Source organism: Tauraco erythrolophus, chromosome 22, assembly GCF_009769465.1.
Source record: "Tauraco erythrolophus isolate bTauEry1 chromosome 22, bTauEry1.pri, whole genome shotgun sequence".
NCBI classification, from domain to species: domain Eukaryota; kingdom Metazoa; phylum Chordata; class Aves; order Musophagiformes; family Musophagidae; genus Tauraco; species Tauraco erythrolophus.
In genome coordinates, this window is record NC_141486.1 from 2,742,726 (window position 1) to 2,761,416 (window position 18,691).

Genomic DNA, 18,691 nt, shown 5'->3' on the forward strand with positions numbered 1-18,691 from the left:
AACCCCCCCCCCGGCTTGGGACAAGGGATGACCCCTGGGGCAGGCAGGAGCACCCCGCATACCCAGCCACAGTGGGGCTAGTGCCAGCCCTCCCAGCAGCCCTGGCACTTGTGCTGGGAGGACAATAAAGCATCTCTTCAGTAGAAAAGAAGAAAATAAGGCAGAAGAAGGACAGAGCAGAGTGCGGGGGGTGCCCCGTCCAACCCAGTAGGACCCCTTGGCTGTGGCCAGCTCTGCGCAGCAGCGGGGACCCCCCCAGTTAGGCAATAAGGTCTCGGTGTTTCCCATCCCCTCCCTCTCCCGCAGCGCCACTCTCCATCCCCAGGTCCCATCTCCCTTCCCCAACCCCCGGCGTCACCGGGGCCAGTCCATGGTGGGGGGCCTGGGGCTAGAACTCAGTCTGCACCCCCTCGCTGCTCTCTGTCGTGCCCGTGGGCTGCGGGGGGCTGCACTCTCCGGCCGAGGGGGCCACCTCCTCACCCGTCTCCTTGTCACTGGGCTGGTGGTAAGTCGCCCCGGCAGACGGGGATGGGGTCTCGGCGCTGGGTGTGGGTGGTGCTGGTGCAGCGTGGGGCACCCTGGCCTCCAACAGGACATCGGCTCCGGGTGCGGGTGATGCTGGCACGGAGTGAGGCGCTTTGGCACTTGGTGGGACATTGGCTCCGGGTGCGGGTGATGCTGGTGCAGCGTGAGGCACTCTGGCACTTGGTGGGACATCGGTTCCGGGTGATGCCAGTGCAGTATGTTGCACCCCAGCCCCTGATGGGACCTCAGTGCCAGGGATGGGTGACGCCGGTGCAGCGTGTTGCATGCCAGCCCCCGATGGCACTGCAGGTGATGCCAGTGTGGCACAGCGCACCCCGTCCCCCTCATCAGCTGGACCCTGAGAGGGGCCATCGCCTGGGACAGACTCTGCCACCACCACCACCACCTCCTCCGTGGCACCGCTCTCCCGTGTGACATCGGTACCGTTTGTCAGCTGCTCCTCTGCCTCACCACCATCCCCGAGGTTCTCCTTCACCAGCGCCGCCCGGATCTCCTCCACCCCACCCGGGGAGCTCGGCGGTGCCCCAGGGTCCGGCTCCTCCTGCTCCTGCGGCTCTGGGGAGCCAGGCTGCAGCAGCACCTGGGCACCCACCTCGTAGGACAGGACCCCCTCGTCATCTTGGATCACCGACACCACTTGCTTGGCTCTGCGGCGCTTGTCGGCGGCCAGCTCGGCCTCGGGCTGCCCGCTGTACTCCTCGCCCCACTCGATGGGGATGCCCTCACCCAGGAGGTGCAGGTTGGGATCGCTGTTGTGCATGACCATGCTGTCGCGGTACAGGTTGTGCTTCCGCTGCACGGCCGCCTCCTTCACAGCTGGGGGCACCGAGAGAGACATCAGATGGGCTGCGGGCATGGGGCAGCGCCCACTGGGCTCAGGGCACCTCTCCCAGCCCCCCTTTTTGGGTGTAGGGTGCTGGAGCCAGGAAGAGGGCTCAGCATCCCACCCACCACTCAGCCCTGCCAGCGGGAGGGCCAGGTAGGAAAGATGCTCTTGGTACCAGCACCTGCATGGGGTCACCCCTCCTTGTACAGTCACTCTTCCTGTACAGCCCCCAGCACCCTGCATGGGGTCACCCCCTTCTTCTACAGTCCCCAGCACCTTGCTTGGCTCACCCCCTCCTCCGATGGTCCCCACCACCCTGCACAAGTGCCCCAGATGCTGCCAAGCCCAGGTTCAGCTTACACTCACTCCACTCAGCACCCACCACCCACCCCAGGCTGCTGGAGCCCCCCAGGGCTCAGAGCTGAGGGGGTGCAGCCCCCTGATGCCGCAGGGACCTACCTTGCATGATGTCTTTCATCACCGACTGTAGCACAACCTCCTCGTAAGTGTTCTCCACCAGGATGAAGCTGGCAAAGTCCTCAAAGATCAGCTCCTGAAACTTGGCCAACTCCTGCCGTAGGGGAGAGGTGGCTCAGCTGGGGTGGGGGACAGACAGGAGGGATGCTGCAGTCCCTCCGCAGTGGGGGTGGTCCTCCCCACCCCAAACTTTAGCCTCTTACCCCCTTGCAGGTGGGCGCCAGCTTCTTCAGCAGGAAGGGGATGGTGATCTGCAGCAGGGCCTCCCTGAAGAACTTCTTCCGCACGGTGCTGCTGTCATAGTCGTATTTCTGCAAGGCGAGCGAGAGGGTGGCCCAAGCTCGAGGAGGGCTCTGGGCTGGCAGCTCCCCTGCCCACTGGCACAACCCCCTGCTGTGTGTCCCCCACCTCCCCAAACCCCTTTACATGGGCACGAGCAGGTTCCTCTGCCCCTCGTGCCCTTCCCTCCAGCCCGTTCCCGGTGTCGAGCCCAGGTAAGAGCTGGCTCCTCCGCCATGGTCTGCAGAAGGGTTTTTGGGCCACTCTGAACCTTGGTTGTCTTTCACCATGACACATGATCAGAGGGGACCTGGCTCCTCCAGCTGGTTTCCCACCCATCTCACATCCCAGCAAAACACATTGAAACCTCAATATAAAGAAGTACTTCTTCATAAGACTTTTGTTAAAATCCATAAGGTCACTCCTGTCCTCTTTCCCAGGCTCCCAGCCCTCGGAGCAAGGCCCCTGAAGGCCCCAGCCCACCCCCCTCACCTTGAGCACCCTCTCGAGGATGCGCTGGATGGACTTGCACAAGTCGTCTTTGCCCTGCCGCTTGCCCGGCTCCTGGTGGAGCAGCGTCTTGAAGGTGTACACCGCGTCGTCCATTTGCTGTGAGCAGCGGCAGATGGTCAGCGCGGGGCTGGCGGGGTGGGGGGCACTCGAAGGGACCCACCACAGAGGTGGGCAGGGGGCTCTTTCAGGCCACTGCCCCACCAAAATGAGCCTTCACAGTGGCAAGGTCCCCAGCGTGGCACCCATGGGCTCCACCCTGAGGACCGAGGTTGCTGGGGGAGAAGGGTGTCCAAAGCTGATTTGCAAACTGACCCCCCCTCTTCAACATCCCACTCCAGGTTTGGCTGGATCAGATCCCAAAATTGGGCTACTGGCCTTGCTGGTGCCAGTGGGCTTGGTGGCAAAGGGGCAGCTGTGCCATGATGCCCAAGCCTGGGTTGGAAGGGTACCCCATGCTGCTGCCCACCCATTGGCCCCCTCGCTGCTCAGGCTCCAGACCAACGGGGGTGACCAGACCCACCGTACACCCTTAGCCCAGTGCCAGCGACACGAAGGTCTCCGGGACAAGACGGACAGCCCAGCCAAATCCCACCAGTCCGGGCTACCCGCTCTGCCTCCGCTCCCCCGCCCTCTGCACTCAGCCCGGGGGGACACGGGAGGACCCTGGTCCCCGTCCCACCTGTCTCATGTGGATCTGGGCCCTCTGCTTGAAGACGGACGTGCTGGAGACATCAAATCGCTGCTGAAGGCCCTCCAGTTTCAGCTGGTCCATCTTTTCATAGCACGACTGCATCTTGACGGGGTGGAAGGCCAGGTGGGCGAGCTTCTCCATGTACTGGGGATAAAGCCAAGCTCAGCAGGGCAGGACAGCCTCTCCACGCACTCAGGGCTGGGGCATGCCACCCCACATGGGCTTCATCCCATGTTTTTTCTCAGCCTGGAGTCTCCCGGTGCTGTCCACACCAAGGATGGCAGCAGGATTGGCCCTGTCACCCCCAAGCCCACCGGCCAGCAAGGAGTATCTCCAATTCTCACCTCCACCAGCTTCTCCAGGCCGCCTTCATTGACAATGTTCATGTTCATGTCCGTCACCTCCTTGAAGAACACCTCCCGCACCTCCGCAAAGCCCTGGCTCGTGGGGGTCATCAGGGCCTCCAGGATGGAGGAGATATAGGGCTGGACGTGGTTACGGACACAGACTTCGGCTTTGGGGAGGACAAATGCTGGGCAGAGAGTGGGAACAAGAATGATGAGGCTCCTCCTCTGCCCTTCCAGCTCTTCAGATCAAGTCCTAAACCCACCCTAGAGAGGGGGACCTGCCCCTCTCCCCAAGCCCCTCCAGAAGAAGGCTCCCAGACTTGCAGGACAACACAAGGTGGGGGGTCACTGCCCACCTTGTCTCCCACCTCCTGGGACAATGCCCATGAGGACATGCACACTGGCCACTGCAGCTCCTGGCATCTCCCCAAGGGTCCCAGGCCACGCTGCACCCCCAGAACAGCCACACCTTGGTGAAACAGTGGTGATGCCACGGCAGGAGCTGGTCACAGGCACAGCTACACACATCCATGTGTACCTCGGATCTTGCTGGCCAAGTGCTCCTTCGAAGTGATGATCTGGTCCATGTCCGTGCGGATGGTGCTCTCCATCTGGGGCCGCTCCTGTTCACACTTGGCCATCACTGCATCATACTGGGCCTTGGTCTGCTCATAGACCATCCTATAGACGGCATCTGAGATCTGGCAAGAGAGAGATGGGGTGGTCAGCTCCCCCCTACACCTCCTGCCACCCCCACTAACCATCACCACCAGCACCAGGTGCCTGCAGGAGCCACCGAGCCTTTGCCCATGCCCTGACCAGAGCCCTCCTTGCAGCCTGGCAGTAGGTATTCCACATCAGAAATCCCCCAGCTGGGTGAGATGAAGCCCCCACGGTGCAGAAACTGCTTCAAAGTGGTGGCTGAGGGGCAGAGAGCCAAGCGCTGCCTCCGTCAGCCAACCTGCCCCGGGCACGTCTGGGGATGCTGCAGGTCTGCGCATGCTGGTGGTCCGGGGATGCTGGTGGTCCAGGGATGCTGCAAGTCCAGATATGCTGCAGGTCTGGGCATGCTGGTGGTCCAGAAATGCTGGTGGTCCAGCGATGCTGCAGATCGGGGGCTGCTGGTGGTCCAGGGGCGCTGGTGGTCCGGGCAGGAGAGCCCCTGACCCCGTTTGAAAGCTACGCCTGACTCTGCTCAGTCTGCCTGGGGTCTCCGGAGCCAACCCCACGAGCAGGATGGAGCCGCTCGCCAAGGCTTCACGCTCACTTTGCAGCCAAACGCCGCGATTTCGGGGCCGGCGGGAGGCAGAGCCATGTCCCCCCCCGTCCTTTGGGCTTCCCAGCTCTCCAGCTCAGACCGCAGCTACCGAAAAAGCAACATTTGTGCATTTTCACGCCGCTCCAGTGGCACACTTTGAGCCTGGTGGCAATCATCTACCAGCTTTCCGGGTTTTTAACGCGCAGCTTTGAAGAGCCCTCGGCCCCTCGCGAGGGCTCGGGCTGCATTTAGCCTGCGCTGCTCCAAAAATGGCTGGCTAAAAATAGCCGGGATGGGCTTCGCTCCAGGGCTGGGCTTCCTCCCGTTCGCTTCCCTCGGCCTGGGGCCGCGGCAGGGCCGCTCGCAGGGGCACGACGAGGAGCTTTAAAAAGCCGCAGCGGAGAATAACGGCGGCTTTTTTTGGGGGGGGGGCGGGAGAGGGGCTGATGTGGGGAGCGGCGCTGGCTGCGATGGAGAGGAAAGGCGGTGGGCACCGAGGCGGGCAGGGACGGGGGGCAGCGTGGCTGGGGGAGGGCAGGTGACCCTGTTGTGTGTGTGTGTCCCCCCCACAGCCCCAGCCCCACACCTGGATCCAGATCCGCTGGCGCTCCGGAGCCTTGCCCTTCAGCCGGGGGCCGATGGTGGTCCTCAGCTCGGGGAGCAGCTCCTCCATCACCAGGTTGCTCAGGACCTGCAAAGGCAGGAGGTTTTGGGGACCCTGCTCAGCCCGTGCCCACCCCCCCCCTCACTCTCCAACGCGGGCAGGGCACAGGTGCCCACCTGGGTTTCGTTGCCACAGAGCATGTCCCAGGTGCCGTACTGCTCCTTCGACTGGCGGTACATGCGGATGGCATCCGTGAAGGCTGGAGCCTCCACTTTGGAGTCCTCGGAGATCCCTGGGGAGGGGACAGAGCAGGGGACAAATAAGTAGCCCGACACGGGGAGTGAGGGGCAGCCCAGCTGCTTGCAGAGTCCCCAGCCCACCTTCACAGGGGTCCTCCATGTCCCACACACCCTCAGACCCAGGCAAGGAGCCCAGGGCTGTCATCAGGGTTGGGGGATCCCATCCCGAGCCCCTGTCTCTAACTGGGTAGGGGGGGCAGCCATCTCCCAGACACACCAGTGGCTGGGGGACTCCCACCCTGTCCACGGACTGATCCCCTCCAGAGCCGGACCAAGGGCAGGGAGGCCCCCAGGAGACCAGGCTCAGCAGCACGGGGGTGCTCAGTGACCCTTGATGGTGCAAGAGGATCCAGGGGCTTGGTGAGCCCCAAGAGCATGGCAGGAGCAGAGGCTCAGTGGGGGTGCTCAGTGATCCCTGATGGTGTGTGGGGACCTGGGGGCTTGGCCTGACAGCGCAGCAGGGTCTCAGCAGGATGGGGGGGCTCAGTGATCCCCAACGGTGCACGGGCACCCAGGGGCTCAGTGAGCCCCAGAGGCATGTCAGGAGCCAGGGCTCATCAGGATGGAGGACCCAGCGAGCCCACCAGCACCGCAGGATGGGGCAGCCGGGGTGGCTGGAGGAAGGGGGGGTCCCGCCGGGAGCGGCACAGCTCGAGAGGAAGAGGAAAGCGGCCGAGAGGCGTCGGGGCAGCGTCAAGGCCAGCACTCACTGCCGAGCCGGCCCCACGGGACACACATGGGGCTGTGGCTGGTTGGGCTGCCCCAGATGTCACCACCGTGAGTCCCTGCACGAGGGGGCAGTGGCATGAGGGGGGCTTGGACATCACCTCCACCCTCCCACAGCACCCATCAGGAGGAGGGGCAGGGTGCTGGGAGCATTGGCCACGGGGAGGAGGTGGCCGTGGACAGGCGGGACAGCCTGGGAGCCTGCTGGCACGTGTTCCATGTGTGTCCCTGCCTTGTCCCAGCCTCTCTGGGCTCCAGCCGTGGAGGTGTTGGAGAGAAAACACTCCTGGGAGTGAACCTGCCCAACTCCCCTCCCCACACCCGGACCCCTGGCAGGAGAGAAGCAGGATGGACCGGAGCCCAGGGTGGCCCCATGGCAAAGGGACCTCCAGAAGAGCCACCCTGCTCAGAGGGTCCCCTGAGCATCCCTACAGCAACGGCAGCAGAGGGTCATGGCACATCCCCGGACCCCCCAGCAAGCCCAGGTCCTGGGGAGACACGGCCAAGGGCAGCTTCTCCCTCCGCAGCGGGGGCAGCCCAGGGTAGGGAGCGGATCTTTTCCAGCGCACACAGATTTTTCTAAGATGATTACATTGAACTCCAAGCCTAAGCAGCTTTTCCTAAGGGGCAGCTTAATATACAGGGGAAAAAAAAAAAAAAAACCAAAACAAAAAACAACAAAACGCTGAGAAAGTGAGGTCTGACCATTTCCCAGTGCTCGGTGGGAGTGGGACCCAGAGCAGGGCTGAGCTTCCAGGGGCTGGTGCTTCTCCAGCCATGGATCCCTGCGGCTCAGCATCACCGTCCGGGTGGGACAGCCTGGAACGGGCTCCAGCCCCTGCCAGGGCTGCGACGGCCAAACTTCATCCTCCAGATCATGCAGAGAGTGGGGCAGGATTGACCCTCCTGAGAAGCCACCTGGATCTGCCCCACCTGGATCTGCCCCATCAGGATGCGCCCCACCAGGGTCACTTGTCCCTGGCTGAGCCCGGCCAGGGCAGTGGGCTCTGGCCAGAGGAACCCAGGGAGAAGCAGCCAGGGCTGGGTGCAGGAAGCCACCGTGCCACTTCACAGGGCAAATTTAATGAGTTTGGTTCATTAATATGCAGCTAATTAAGCACTGATGGGACCTCACCTTGTCGGGGATGGGAAGCAACCACCCAAGCCTGGACTCTACCTTGGAAAGGCTCCTGGGGTGATGGTGCAACATGGGATGGGAATATCCGACGCCAGAGAGCGGCGCTACACCTTGAGTTTTTCAAAAAGTCCCCTTCCGTTCACGGCACAGGATAATCCCCTCTCGGTGAGGAAACGGTGCCGAAGGAGAAATGTGAGTTTGAAGCCCCTTTTTGCCCAAAACACAGCTGAACTGCCCGCAACAAGGGGCAAGAGCCAGTGGGGCGGGCACTGCTCTGGCCTGGCGTGCCCCCAGCCGGGGCAAGGGACCAGCTTTGAGCAGCCAAGGGCAACCAGGCTCCGGGGAAACCAGGCTGGACATCTCCTGTCTGGGGAACTATGTTGCATGTCCCTGGTCCTTATGGAAGAGCTGGTTTTACAAAAACACAGTCTTGAAAAAGGGAGGTGAAAATTCCCACGCTGATCACAACTGGAGGCAGAAACAGAGCCTCTAATTGAGGAAGATATAAAAAAAAAAATAAAATAAATTGCTCGACGACAACAAAAGAGCTTTGATGGGATTTGAAACAGTATCTGGGACCTCGCAGGAGCACTGAGGGGCAGAAACGGAGCTGGGGAGGGCAGAACCAGCTCGCAGAGACGCAGAAACGAAGCAGCCCCCAGCGCTGAGCCGCTCCTGCGCCACTGCCCACCCCTGCCAAGAATTTTTCCTGCTGTGCTGAGGAGGAAGAGAGGGAGGGAAGGATCCGATGGCACAAGGCCTGGCTGGCAGCGGGGATGGCGGAGGGGCTCCCGTCTCTCCCGCAGCAGCACCCAGCAGCCAGAGGAGGGGGGCAGGAAATTAAAGATAAATAAATCAGCTCTTTGTTAGGACGAGAGGTTGATTCCTCCTTCATCAGGAGCTGGGTTTGCTCGCAGTGCCCCAGCTGGGTGGGTCCTGCTGAGTACCCGGGGTGCTCAACCACGTGCAGCGATGATGCTCCAGCAGCATCCGGGGGGATGAGCAGTAGTGAGGTGGGGGGTCACTGCACCCAGCCCCTGCCCCTGGGTGGGCTGCGGGGACACGCTCATCCCAACAAGCTCGGATGGCCCCAGCTCACCAGGGATGAGTTTTGCAACAAAGAGCACCAAAATGGAAAGGAGAGAGCAAAGCTTTCGGATTTAATCTAAAGTGGGAGGAGGGACACCCCCACCGAAAGCCCGGCTCCGCATCCAGCCCCGTTACTCTGCTCCCTAAACAGCAGCTCTGGCAAGATCTGGGCTACAGGCAGCTCCCAGAAGGGAAAGAAGCCTTAAAAAAAATAGACAGCATCACTCTTTGCCACTAAAAAACCCGATTTGGGGCTGGTTTCAGCGCTGGCACCTCCTTCCCCAGGAAACTCCTCACCATCCCAGGCACCACCGGGACCTGGGAGTCAGCCCAGGAGCGCATGGGCCTCAGCCAAGCAGGAAAATCGTGTTTTCCTGCCAAAGTACCGCTGACATGGGAGGCAGGTCCTGCCTCCGCCCCAGCCCCTCGCAGACCCCCTGCCCTCTCTTGCTGGAGGCCGGGCGGTGCCAGTGGGATGAGGAGCAGGACGGTGGGACCTGGAGTCTTGAGGACTTTAATTAGCAAATATTTTCTGCCTTGGGCTGGAAAATAGGCATCGGGGCATCTCTTGAGCCGGCTCCTGGGAATGCTGCCTGCTCTGACACAGCCATCATGTTCCTTACGGGCAGCAGGACGAAGCCGGGCATAGGGATGCACCAGGCAGCCAGATCCCTCCCACTCCCCACCCTCCATCAGGGAGATGATGAGATGCTCGACGATGCACAACAACTCCCAGCCAACTCCTCCTCTTGATCCTCTTAGATTAGATCTACAGAAGAACTTCTTCCCACTGAGGGTGTGAGGCACTGGCACAGGTTGCCCAGAGAAGTTGTGGCTGCCCCATCCCTGGAAGTGTTCAAGACCAGGTTGGATGAGGCTTTGCCAACCTGGTGTAGTGGAAGGTGTCCCTGCCCATGGCAGGGAGGTTGGAACTAGATGGTCTTGAAGGTCCCTTTCAACCCAAACCGTTCTATGATCCTGTGATCCTAAAATCACCCTCTTTGGCCCAAAACCCAACCCAACCACCGCAAGGTCCCCAACACCCTCTCCAGAGCAGGAGGACGATGCTCTCCCCACCCTGGAGCCCCCATGTGCCCCCCCACCAGCATCGCTCACCGTTGTTGCAGTGCCGGACGCAGTCCTGGAAAACCGCCCGCCACTTCTCCTGCTCCTTGCCCGTCATCACGCAGAAGTAATAGTGCCGGGCATAGGGGTGCCAGAGGATGAGGGGGAAATCCGTGGGGCACTTCAAGATGGGGGTGTGCCCCGATTTGGGCGTCACGCCTGCAGAGTGGGGATGGATGCTTTGAGAAGCAGATGGGGCAGGACAGGGATGGAGATGCTGTAGGGTTGGGGGTGTCCGTCTCCCCCAGCCATTGGGGTTGGAGTGCAGCAGGGGCACACGAGACCCCTCGGCTCCTTCCCAGTGCCTTTGCTGGGAGTTCTACTGAAAACATAGGGCACAAAAAAAAGGGCAAAAAGAGCCTCGTTCTTCCAAAAAGGAAATCAGAAGTGAAAACTGAAAAAATAATTAGTAAAATAAATGTGGTGCGTGTGCCCTGCAAAGGGCTCGCGTCCTTCATGAGCTGTTCCAGCAGCTCCTGCCCCCTCCCTGGGGGCTGCCCTGGCCTTTATGGACCTGGGGCAGGAGGACGGTGACGGGGTGGGTGGCTGGTCCTCCCGGGGGTCTGGATGGAGCCACAGGAGCTGCTGCCTTCGCTCAGCGCTCCCTGGGAAAGGAAGGTGGCAGCTGCTCTGGGCAGCTCCCACAGAGCCACAGACACATTGTCCATCCTTCCCCAGTGAGTGTGGTGGGACCCAGGCAGCAGATACCGCACCCTGCACCCCAGGGGGAAAACGGTGTAGTTCTCCTTCCCTACAGCCCCACACCCCAAAACCACCCCTTCCTGAAGGTCTCCAGCGATGTCCACACCCCAAAACCACTCCTTCCAGAAGGTCTCCAGGGATGCCCACACCCTAAACCCACTTATAGAAGATTCTCGAGGGATGTCTTGCAGCATCACGATTCATGGGACCCCCAAGCATCCCTCCTTGCCCCACAACCACCAGGACCACTCACCAGGCAGGCTGCTGTTCACCAGCTCCAGGTACTGGTCCACAGAGGTGAGGATCTTGTAGCCAGCACTGTTGACCAGTATGCGAGGCGACAGGTCCCGCTCATATGCCTGAGCAGAAAAAGATGGTCATGGATGATGCCACCGCAGTGATGGGTGCTATTTTTTGAAGCTATGCCCACCAGAGATGGGCGAAAGAGTGACACCCCTCACCAGTTTGTTCTCATAGAGCTCCAGGCCGTAGTTGTGCGGGACCACACAGAAGCGGTTCCTCCACTTCTTGTTCTCCTCGATGTACTGGAAGAGGTTGCCTGAGTAGATGACATGGTCTTCCAGTGGGACCTGCAGGGAGAAGACATGCAGTGGGTGGCACAGGACAGGCAGGGTGGGGGCAGCTGGGTACTCCTCCATCCCATGGCCATGGGATGCTCAGCAAGGTCCGTTTGTGGTGGTTTGGGTGGGGTTTTCTGCACTAGGACTATGCTGAGGGTCTCCAATTTCACAGCTGGATTATCTCCTATAGCATTGCGAATGCCTGAGGGTTACATCCAGGTGACAACCTGTGAGCATCTACATGCACAGCCCTAGAAAACCTCAGAGGGGCTGCTCACACAGCAGTGAAGTAGCACATGGTGGTGTTCACCATGGTGGTGCTCACACCCCTGTCCCCGGCATCTCCTTCCTGGGAGATACACCGAGCTCCGCTGAGCCACCTGAGCTCTCTTGGCTGAGCAGCAGGTTGGAGCAGAGCCCTCCAGCAGCTCTTCCCAACCTCAGCTACCGCAATTTCCCCGGCTCCAGGCAGGCAGCAGCGTGCATGGCACTGCTTGGCAGCAGCCATCAACCAGAAGGTCCTGCCAGGGTGCGGGTCAGAGACAAGGTGCAGATGGTAGCAACCAAGCCCTGCCCTGACGTGGTCTCCAGATGGGACATGGAAGAGAAAAAGCAAGAAGCCACCATGTAGAACCCAGCACCAGATGATGCTTAAATGCTCTGGACTTCATGAAGGACCAGCGACAGGAGCAGGCTGAGGACATCCCACGTCCCCCTGGCCGAGCAGCCCCTCACTGGCTCTCCAGCGCCTTTTGGCCCGCACGCCGGCAGCGTTTACGCCATCCCAAACACGGGCTGGCTGAGCGAGCCAAGAATTTGTCCCAAGAATTTTTATGATCCCAGGAACATAAACAAGATCCGAGAGCTCTCGTGAGGGCAGGAGTGTGTGGCAGCCGCCTCTCCTGCCGTGGCCACCCACCAGCCACCATGGTGGCCATCAGGAGGGGCCAGCCAAGGCTTGGGTCCCAGCACGCCCCAGGACATTGTGCAGGACCTTTCCGTCTCCTCTCCTCTCCCTGCTCTGTCCATCTCCTGGTCCTCAGGCACCTCATTGCCTTCCCCAACCCCCCACCACTCCCCGACTCCACATCCCCTTGGGTGGTAGGAAGGTGTGGGAGCAGCTTGGCTCAGCAAACTGCTGCTCCTTACTGCTTCCCAAAGCCCTTGGAAGGGAGAGAAGAAAGCACAAAGCACGGCTGGGGGACAGTGGGAGTGATGAGAACCCAAAGCCCAGGGCCACCAGCGGGGATGGGGACAGGAAGGTGGTGCCAGCTCCATAGGTTCCCACCAGTATCTCACTGGGGTGGCTCCTCCAAGGAGAATTAGGCCATACAAACCAGCTTCAAAATGGCTGCCCAAGGCAGATGGAGCCGCATGGACCGGCCGCTAATGAAACAAAACCCAGATGGAGCCTCGACGCGGGCCCAGGGCACCCCGGGATGGGGAACAGCCACTCACGGCCACCAGCACCCCAGGAGCCCCACAGCACAGCCAGCCCCTCCTCGCCTGGGGCAGGCACCGAGGTGGCACCACCCAACCCCAGCAAACATCTGGGACAAGCAGGTATGTGCCAAATTGCCAAGCTGGGCAAGGAGGGGGCTGGAGAGCGCGTGGGCAGAGGGCACAGCACTGCCTCCATCCCCGCCGTGGGGACTGGGAGCAACGGTGTCGGCTGTGCTGGGGCTCGGCCGGGAAAGGCGGGAGGGGGGTGTGAGAAGGGAGGGTGCCCAGGGACTGGGCACAGGAGGGTGTCGGACCAAGGCCACGACGTGCGCCGTCCCCACCACTGGCTGGGGACCCCTGGGCTGCTGGAGACACCGAAGGCAGAGGGTCTCCAGCCCCCGGGAGCGCTGCCGGAGCTGCCTCTGAGCGTTGCATCCCCACAGAGATGGCAAAAAATAAGGTAAAAATTGAATAAAATAAAATGAAGCCAAATGCCAGATTCCAGTTGGGCCTGCCCAAGGACAGGAGGATGCTGTCCTGCACCTCCTTGACATGCACAACTTTTTTTGGCATATTTGGGGAGCAAAGGAATGTGCTATTTATACCCTGGTGTTTTAAAAGACTTGCACAGCGTCCCTGACCTCCCCACCTTGTCGCCGTTCCTCAGACATTCCTGGGCTGCTTACTGGAGCTTTATAATGGAACAACCAACGTTGGGAGGGAGGCAACCCCCGGAGGGGCTGATGGCATCTGCCAAATTGCAAGGAACCCAAGGGACGCCTTGCCGGGAACGTTGGGCGCCCGGCTCCTGCCCTGGAACCTCCACACCTTTATTTTCTTCAACACACTCAGCACCCAGGCAGCTTCCAGAGGAGATGGGGCACGTCCAGGTGCCTGGGCAAGGTGTCACCTTCATGGGTGGGCCAGAAGGACTGTTGTGCCGGAGCCACAACAGCAAGGGGTTCCCAGGAGCTCCTGCCAGCCCTGGCATCCAGCACAGACACCCATGGGGGCTGCAGCCAAAAGCCACCCTTGCCCCTGCTTGCTGGCATGGGACAGAAAACCTTCCTGGGAGCCCCACGTGCTGCACGGACGGTGCACGATGCCACGGGGATGGGCTGGACCAGCGGCATGGAGGGTACATCCCACCCTGGCAGGGTGGAACGGGGAGAGGGGACGTGCCGGTCCTCGGGGAGGACGTGAGTCCGTGGTTGCTGGGCAGGGGATGGAGCCCTGGGCTCCCTGCGTGGAACCGGGCTCTTACCTTGCGGTGGAGCAGCTGTGCCTGCGGCCCTCCGTTGCCTTCGATCTCATAGCGGACGCTGTTGAAGAGCGCTACGCCGTACTGCTCCGCGTAGCACCGGCAGAACTCCCCCAGCACCTTCCCCGTCTTCTCTGCAAGGGGAGAGCGGAGCCGTGTCAGGCAGTGGACCGTTTTGGGGGGCTCCCTGCTGCAGACCCCCCCAGCACCCAGCTCGGACACCTTCCCCCACCCATCCACCCCCTCCTGAACCGAGCAGGGTTTGGTGCAGGGCCACGGCTGAGCCCGCTGCCCTCTGCCCTCCCCATCCAGCCCAGGGACTAATTTGGGGTCAGCACTGTCTTCTTCTGGCCTTTCATGTTAATGCCATGGATTCCTCTCCCCAGCAGGAAATTCCTGACATTAAGCTGATTCCGGTGATGCCGATGGCTTCTCCCCCCTTCTTGCAGCTCCCCAGCCCCGCTCCGAGGGCTGAGACTGGGGACACAGCCCCCCCAAGCCCCAAGCATCACTCACACCCCCCCAACCCCGCTGTGCCCCATAAGGGCCACCCCACGGAGGGGCTGGGTGGCTCCAGGCTCTGCAGCCAGCAATGCTCAGGGCCACGCACACAGCAGGGACATCTGAAGGGGAAAAGCCAGCCCAGCCCCCATCATGCTCCCCGCGTCCCCCCGGCAGCAGGGACGGTGCCTTCCCAGCCCCAGGGTGGCAGCTACCCTGGCTGCTGCTGGGGTACCAGCCACAGCAGGGGAGTGGGGCTGTCCCTGCAGCCTTTGCCAGCACCCCTGACCCACGTACACCCTGCCCCACGTACACCCTGCCCCATGCAGCACCGTGCCCGTGAGCATCCTGCCTCACACAGCACCGTCCCCACATACACCCTGCCCCACACAGCATCCTCCCCATATACACCCTGCCCCACACAGTACACTCCCCATGAGCACCCTGCCCCACATAGCACTCTCCCTACATACACCCTGCCCCACGTACACCCTGCTCCATGCAGTGAACCCTCCCCATGAGCACCCTGCCCCACGCAGCACCCTCCCCCTGTACACCCTGCTCCATGTACATCCTGCCCCACATACACCCTGCCCCACACGGCACCCTGTCCTCTCTGTTCCCACCCTGGCTCCAGACCCCACAGGGGGCTCCCACCCCAAAACCCCCATCACAACCCCCCCGGAGCTGCCGCTGGCACACGGGGCCTCTGCTCTGCCTCTCGCTCTCAACTTTGCCCCAGAGCCTGCGAAAAGGAAAGAATTTGAGTCGCCTCCAACTATTTCCGAGGGCTCCGGCTCTGCCAGAGCGCTGGCGATGGGCGCGGGGAGGAAGGACGCCGGTTCCACATCCCCAGCGCAGGAGCCAGCACGATGCTGGGGGCACGAACCCAGACACAACAGACCCCCCCTGGCTCCCTCCCAGCCCCGGCACAGCTCAGCAGGAGCCAAAATCTCCAGGAGCAACTACCCCAGATCCGTCTTCGCAGCCAAGCTGGCACGAAGGAGCAGCTTGCTGCAGGGTGCTGCAAATCCCCATGGGATGAGCAGCTGCGGAGGAAAATGCCGCCCGAGGACAGCGGGTGGGGGCAGATAAACCCATCGCCGAGGAGCCGCCGGCACTGCCAGCACCGCCACGGCACCAAACGCCACGGGCCAGTGTCCTGCCACGCCGGGGCTGAAAAACCCTTTACATTTAAGCAATGGGGTTTTTTCCCAGCAAAGAACGAGACGTCCGCTCGTCTCAGCAGAGAAATTCCTCACTCCCGATTCTGGCGTGTTCTCCTGGAGAGGAACGAGCCCGCGGTCATGCCACGCTTGCGCCCGCGCCGCACCTCTGCCGCGGCCCCCGTCTGCACAGCGCCGCGAGTTCGACCGCGAGGATTTAAAAGGACATTTTGAGGTTTTGTTTCCTTTCAGTTCATGGGAAAAAAAGAGTCCGCGCTCCCCGGGCAGGCGAGACGGCTTAGTCACTCATTCTTCCCTGATTAACAGCGCGGCCAATTATGAGCTCTTAAGTAAATGGAAAAGCAAAAGTCCATTACTGGCAGCTATTGAAACAAAAGATTTGCAGTCAAATATCGGAGGCAACTGAATCTCCCCCAGCCCAGCAAGCCCCTCTGGGGTGCCCAGGGGCCACCGATGGTCCCTGGCCGGTGCCCCTGGCCACTCCACCAGCCACCATGCTGAGCCCCAGGGCAGGGAGAGGGGCAGGGACCTGCCGGGGTCCAGAGGAGGTGGCCAGCGGCACAGCGAGGAGCTGGTACAAGGTGACACCAGGTTTGGCAGGACCTGGACCGCTAGCGGTGGTAGCGCTGGGCTTCGCTTGAGAGCAGAGGATGGGAAGCCCACGCTGATGATGCCAGTGGGTGCCCTGATCCCCCCCCCGCACCCGTAGCACCCTGCGTGGGACTCACGTGCCCCACATCGTAATCAGCTCAGGAGCCCACTGGCTCCTTCACGAGGCTGAACAGAACCATGAGCATCCCCCCCGCCCCTGGCTGCACACCTAAGGCCACCCACGAGCCGCTGTCCCTCCACGAGCTGCTTTGGCTGCACATCCAGCCAAGAGCTGGAGGGGTTCGGGGAGAGGTGGCAGGGCAGGGAGCTGTGCCCCCCATCTCCTCCCAGCCCCTCGCCTAAGCTCCCCCCTGGTCGTGGGGGGCAAGTGAGGGACGGGGCTCGGCTGGCTCCCACCCCACCACCACCTCATCCCAGGTGTGGGCTCAGGCACCCACGGCAAAGCCAGCTGCACATGCAGGGACCCGGCAGGTCCAGTTGTCCCCAGATGCCGCTGGACGGTGCTTTCCCAGGCAGGGTGTTTGCTCGGGGACCGCCGTGCTCCCCGTACCGACACCCTCCCACTGCTCCGGGGCGACCCCGGTCCCCATCACACCGAGCCGTGCAGGGGCACCGGTCCCTGAGCAGCCAGGGCTGCCAGGCCGGCACAGGCTCTGGCACATCCCTCTGGTTCCTGGCAAGGGAAGCCGCCAGCTTTGCGGCCATGGAGGGCTGCCAATGGCACCCACCACCGCTACCGCCTGGCTCAGCGGAGCCCCGACGCCGGCACTTCTGGTCACAGGCTGCATCTGTTCCTCGGCCTCCGGGTTCTCCCCCTTCCCTCCCCGGCCGTCCCCATGACTAAGCCGCATGTGGCGGCTGCAGGAGGAGATGAAGGGGCTCTGCAGCAGCCGGATTTGCACGAGGGGGACAGAGAAAGTGGCTCTGGGCATCCCAGCCGCCGGGCAAAGCCCCGAGGCCAGTCTGGATGCGGGGCTGGGTGGGATGCTGGGGGCAAGGAGTAGGGTCTGGCTGCACCACATCACCTCCGCACCCCTGGCCACGCTCCAGCCCTCCCTGCCAGGTCCCCAAGGACACCCCCCCAGCACCCAGCCAGCACCGCCACTGCAGGCACTGTGGGGCATGCAGCTCCTGCGGGGACACCCTGGCAGGGGGACGAACAGGCAGCACAGGTTTGCCCTTGTCCCGGATGACACCCGAGGACCACGGAGCCCGAGGCTCGTCTGGGCGAAACTAGGCGGGAGAGGCGGCTCCGGCTCCTGCCCACCCCCCAGACCGGTCGTGCCACCGCAGCCATCACTGGCACAACGGCACAGGCTGGTTGGGAAGGAAACAGCCGTACCGGCGATGCAGGTTGCACCCCCCCAAAGGCATGTGCAGCCTCGTGTATTGAGGTCATGGCCCGGCCAGAGCAGCCCCGGTCCAGCGTGAGACCCTTTGAACCAGGGCAGGAGGTGGATGTCACCCTCAGGACTCCACAAGCCACAGCAAGTTGCCCAAGCTGGTCCAGCAGCCTGGACTGGCTGCGTCCTGCCCTTGGAAGCATCTCCAGCAGCAGTCCCACACATGCACATCCCAAGGCAGAAGACAGCTCTTATCCTGACCTCCCATATGACCAGGGCCATCCCCAGCTCCGGCACCTCTTAGGGCGAAGTCAAGGGGAAAAAATGAGCCAAGAGCTCCAGGTGTAGCCCAGAGACCTCACTGCCCAGAGATCAGCATGGACAGCTTGACTGTATCCTTCCCCCCAGCTGCCTGTATCTGCTGCCTGTGGTTCATTTCACCATGGTGGGGAGACCACGACCCCAGAAACACCATCCTGACAGCCCCGGCTTGCAGAGAGCCCTGCCAGAACAAGTGCATGGCTGGAGCTCGTTTCCCTCATCACTCTCGAAATCATGTGAAAATGAGAGTGATGCTTTAAATAGCCCAGGCCATGGCCGGCAAAGTCAGCAGATCTGGCAGCGGGGAGGTCAGATCCTGCACGGGTTTCACTGCGAAGTTTGCTCGGCCCCTACCCAACAGCAGGGCCCTTCTTCGTGCTCACCATCCTCTCGATGCATCCATGACCTATGGAGGTATCTCCAGGATCCGGGCTGCCATAGCATCGCACCACGTCCCAGGTGGGACAGAGCCTGGCGGGGACAGGGACATGGCTCAGCCCAAGTGGCTCCCTGGGGCAGGGTACCAGCTCAGCCTCCCCCAGTCCCGGGTTGAGCTGGGCAGGATCTGTCAGGGATGCTCGGCAAAGCTGCTCTTCAGATGAACATCCTCCCATACCCCTTCAAAGACACCCGATAAGCTGAGGTTGAAGATGTCCTTTCCCCTTTCCTGCCTTGCCAGGACCATGGGTGGGCAGCGGGTGCACTGCTCCTCTGCACCCAAAACAGCCTTCACCCCTCTGTGCCTGGCAGGAGCCAGGCCAAAGTCATGGCAGCCGTGTCTTTGCTGGGACAGAGATGCTGCCTCCTGCTCCCCTGGGCTGG

The 18,691-nt window shown here is 61.9% G+C and overlaps 1 protein-coding gene across 1 annotated transcript in view; it reads right to left on the reverse strand.

The window, feature by feature from the left end:
• Nucleotides 1–388: 388 nt before the first annotated feature.
• NIBAN2 (niban apoptosis regulator 2) overlaps nucleotides 389–18,691 on the reverse strand; it is a 30,614-nt gene continuing 12,311 nt past the window's right edge. Inside the window, exons 2-15 of the mRNA XM_086625444.1 lie at nucleotides 16,943–17,086; nucleotides 13,909–14,151; nucleotides 11,082–11,210; nucleotides 10,874–10,979; nucleotides 9,910–10,077; nucleotides 5,718–5,833; nucleotides 5,524–5,628; nucleotides 4,218–4,380; nucleotides 3,677–3,864; nucleotides 3,321–3,476; nucleotides 2,621–2,737; nucleotides 2,053–2,160; nucleotides 1,832–1,943; nucleotides 389–1,362 (exon numbers count right to left, since the gene is read on the reverse strand). Of these exons, the coding sequence (XP_086481570.1) occupies nucleotides 389–1,362; nucleotides 1,832–1,943; nucleotides 2,053–2,160; nucleotides 2,621–2,737; nucleotides 3,321–3,476; nucleotides 3,677–3,864; nucleotides 4,218–4,380; nucleotides 5,524–5,628; nucleotides 5,718–5,833; nucleotides 9,910–10,077; nucleotides 10,874–10,979; nucleotides 11,082–11,210; nucleotides 13,909–14,151; nucleotides 16,943–17,086 (2,829 nt within the window). The remainder of the gene's footprint in view (nucleotides 1,363–1,831; nucleotides 1,944–2,052; nucleotides 2,161–2,620; nucleotides 2,738–3,320; nucleotides 3,477–3,676; nucleotides 3,865–4,217; nucleotides 4,381–5,523; nucleotides 5,629–5,717; nucleotides 5,834–9,909; nucleotides 10,078–10,873; nucleotides 10,980–11,081; nucleotides 11,211–13,908; nucleotides 14,152–16,942; nucleotides 17,087–18,691) is intronic.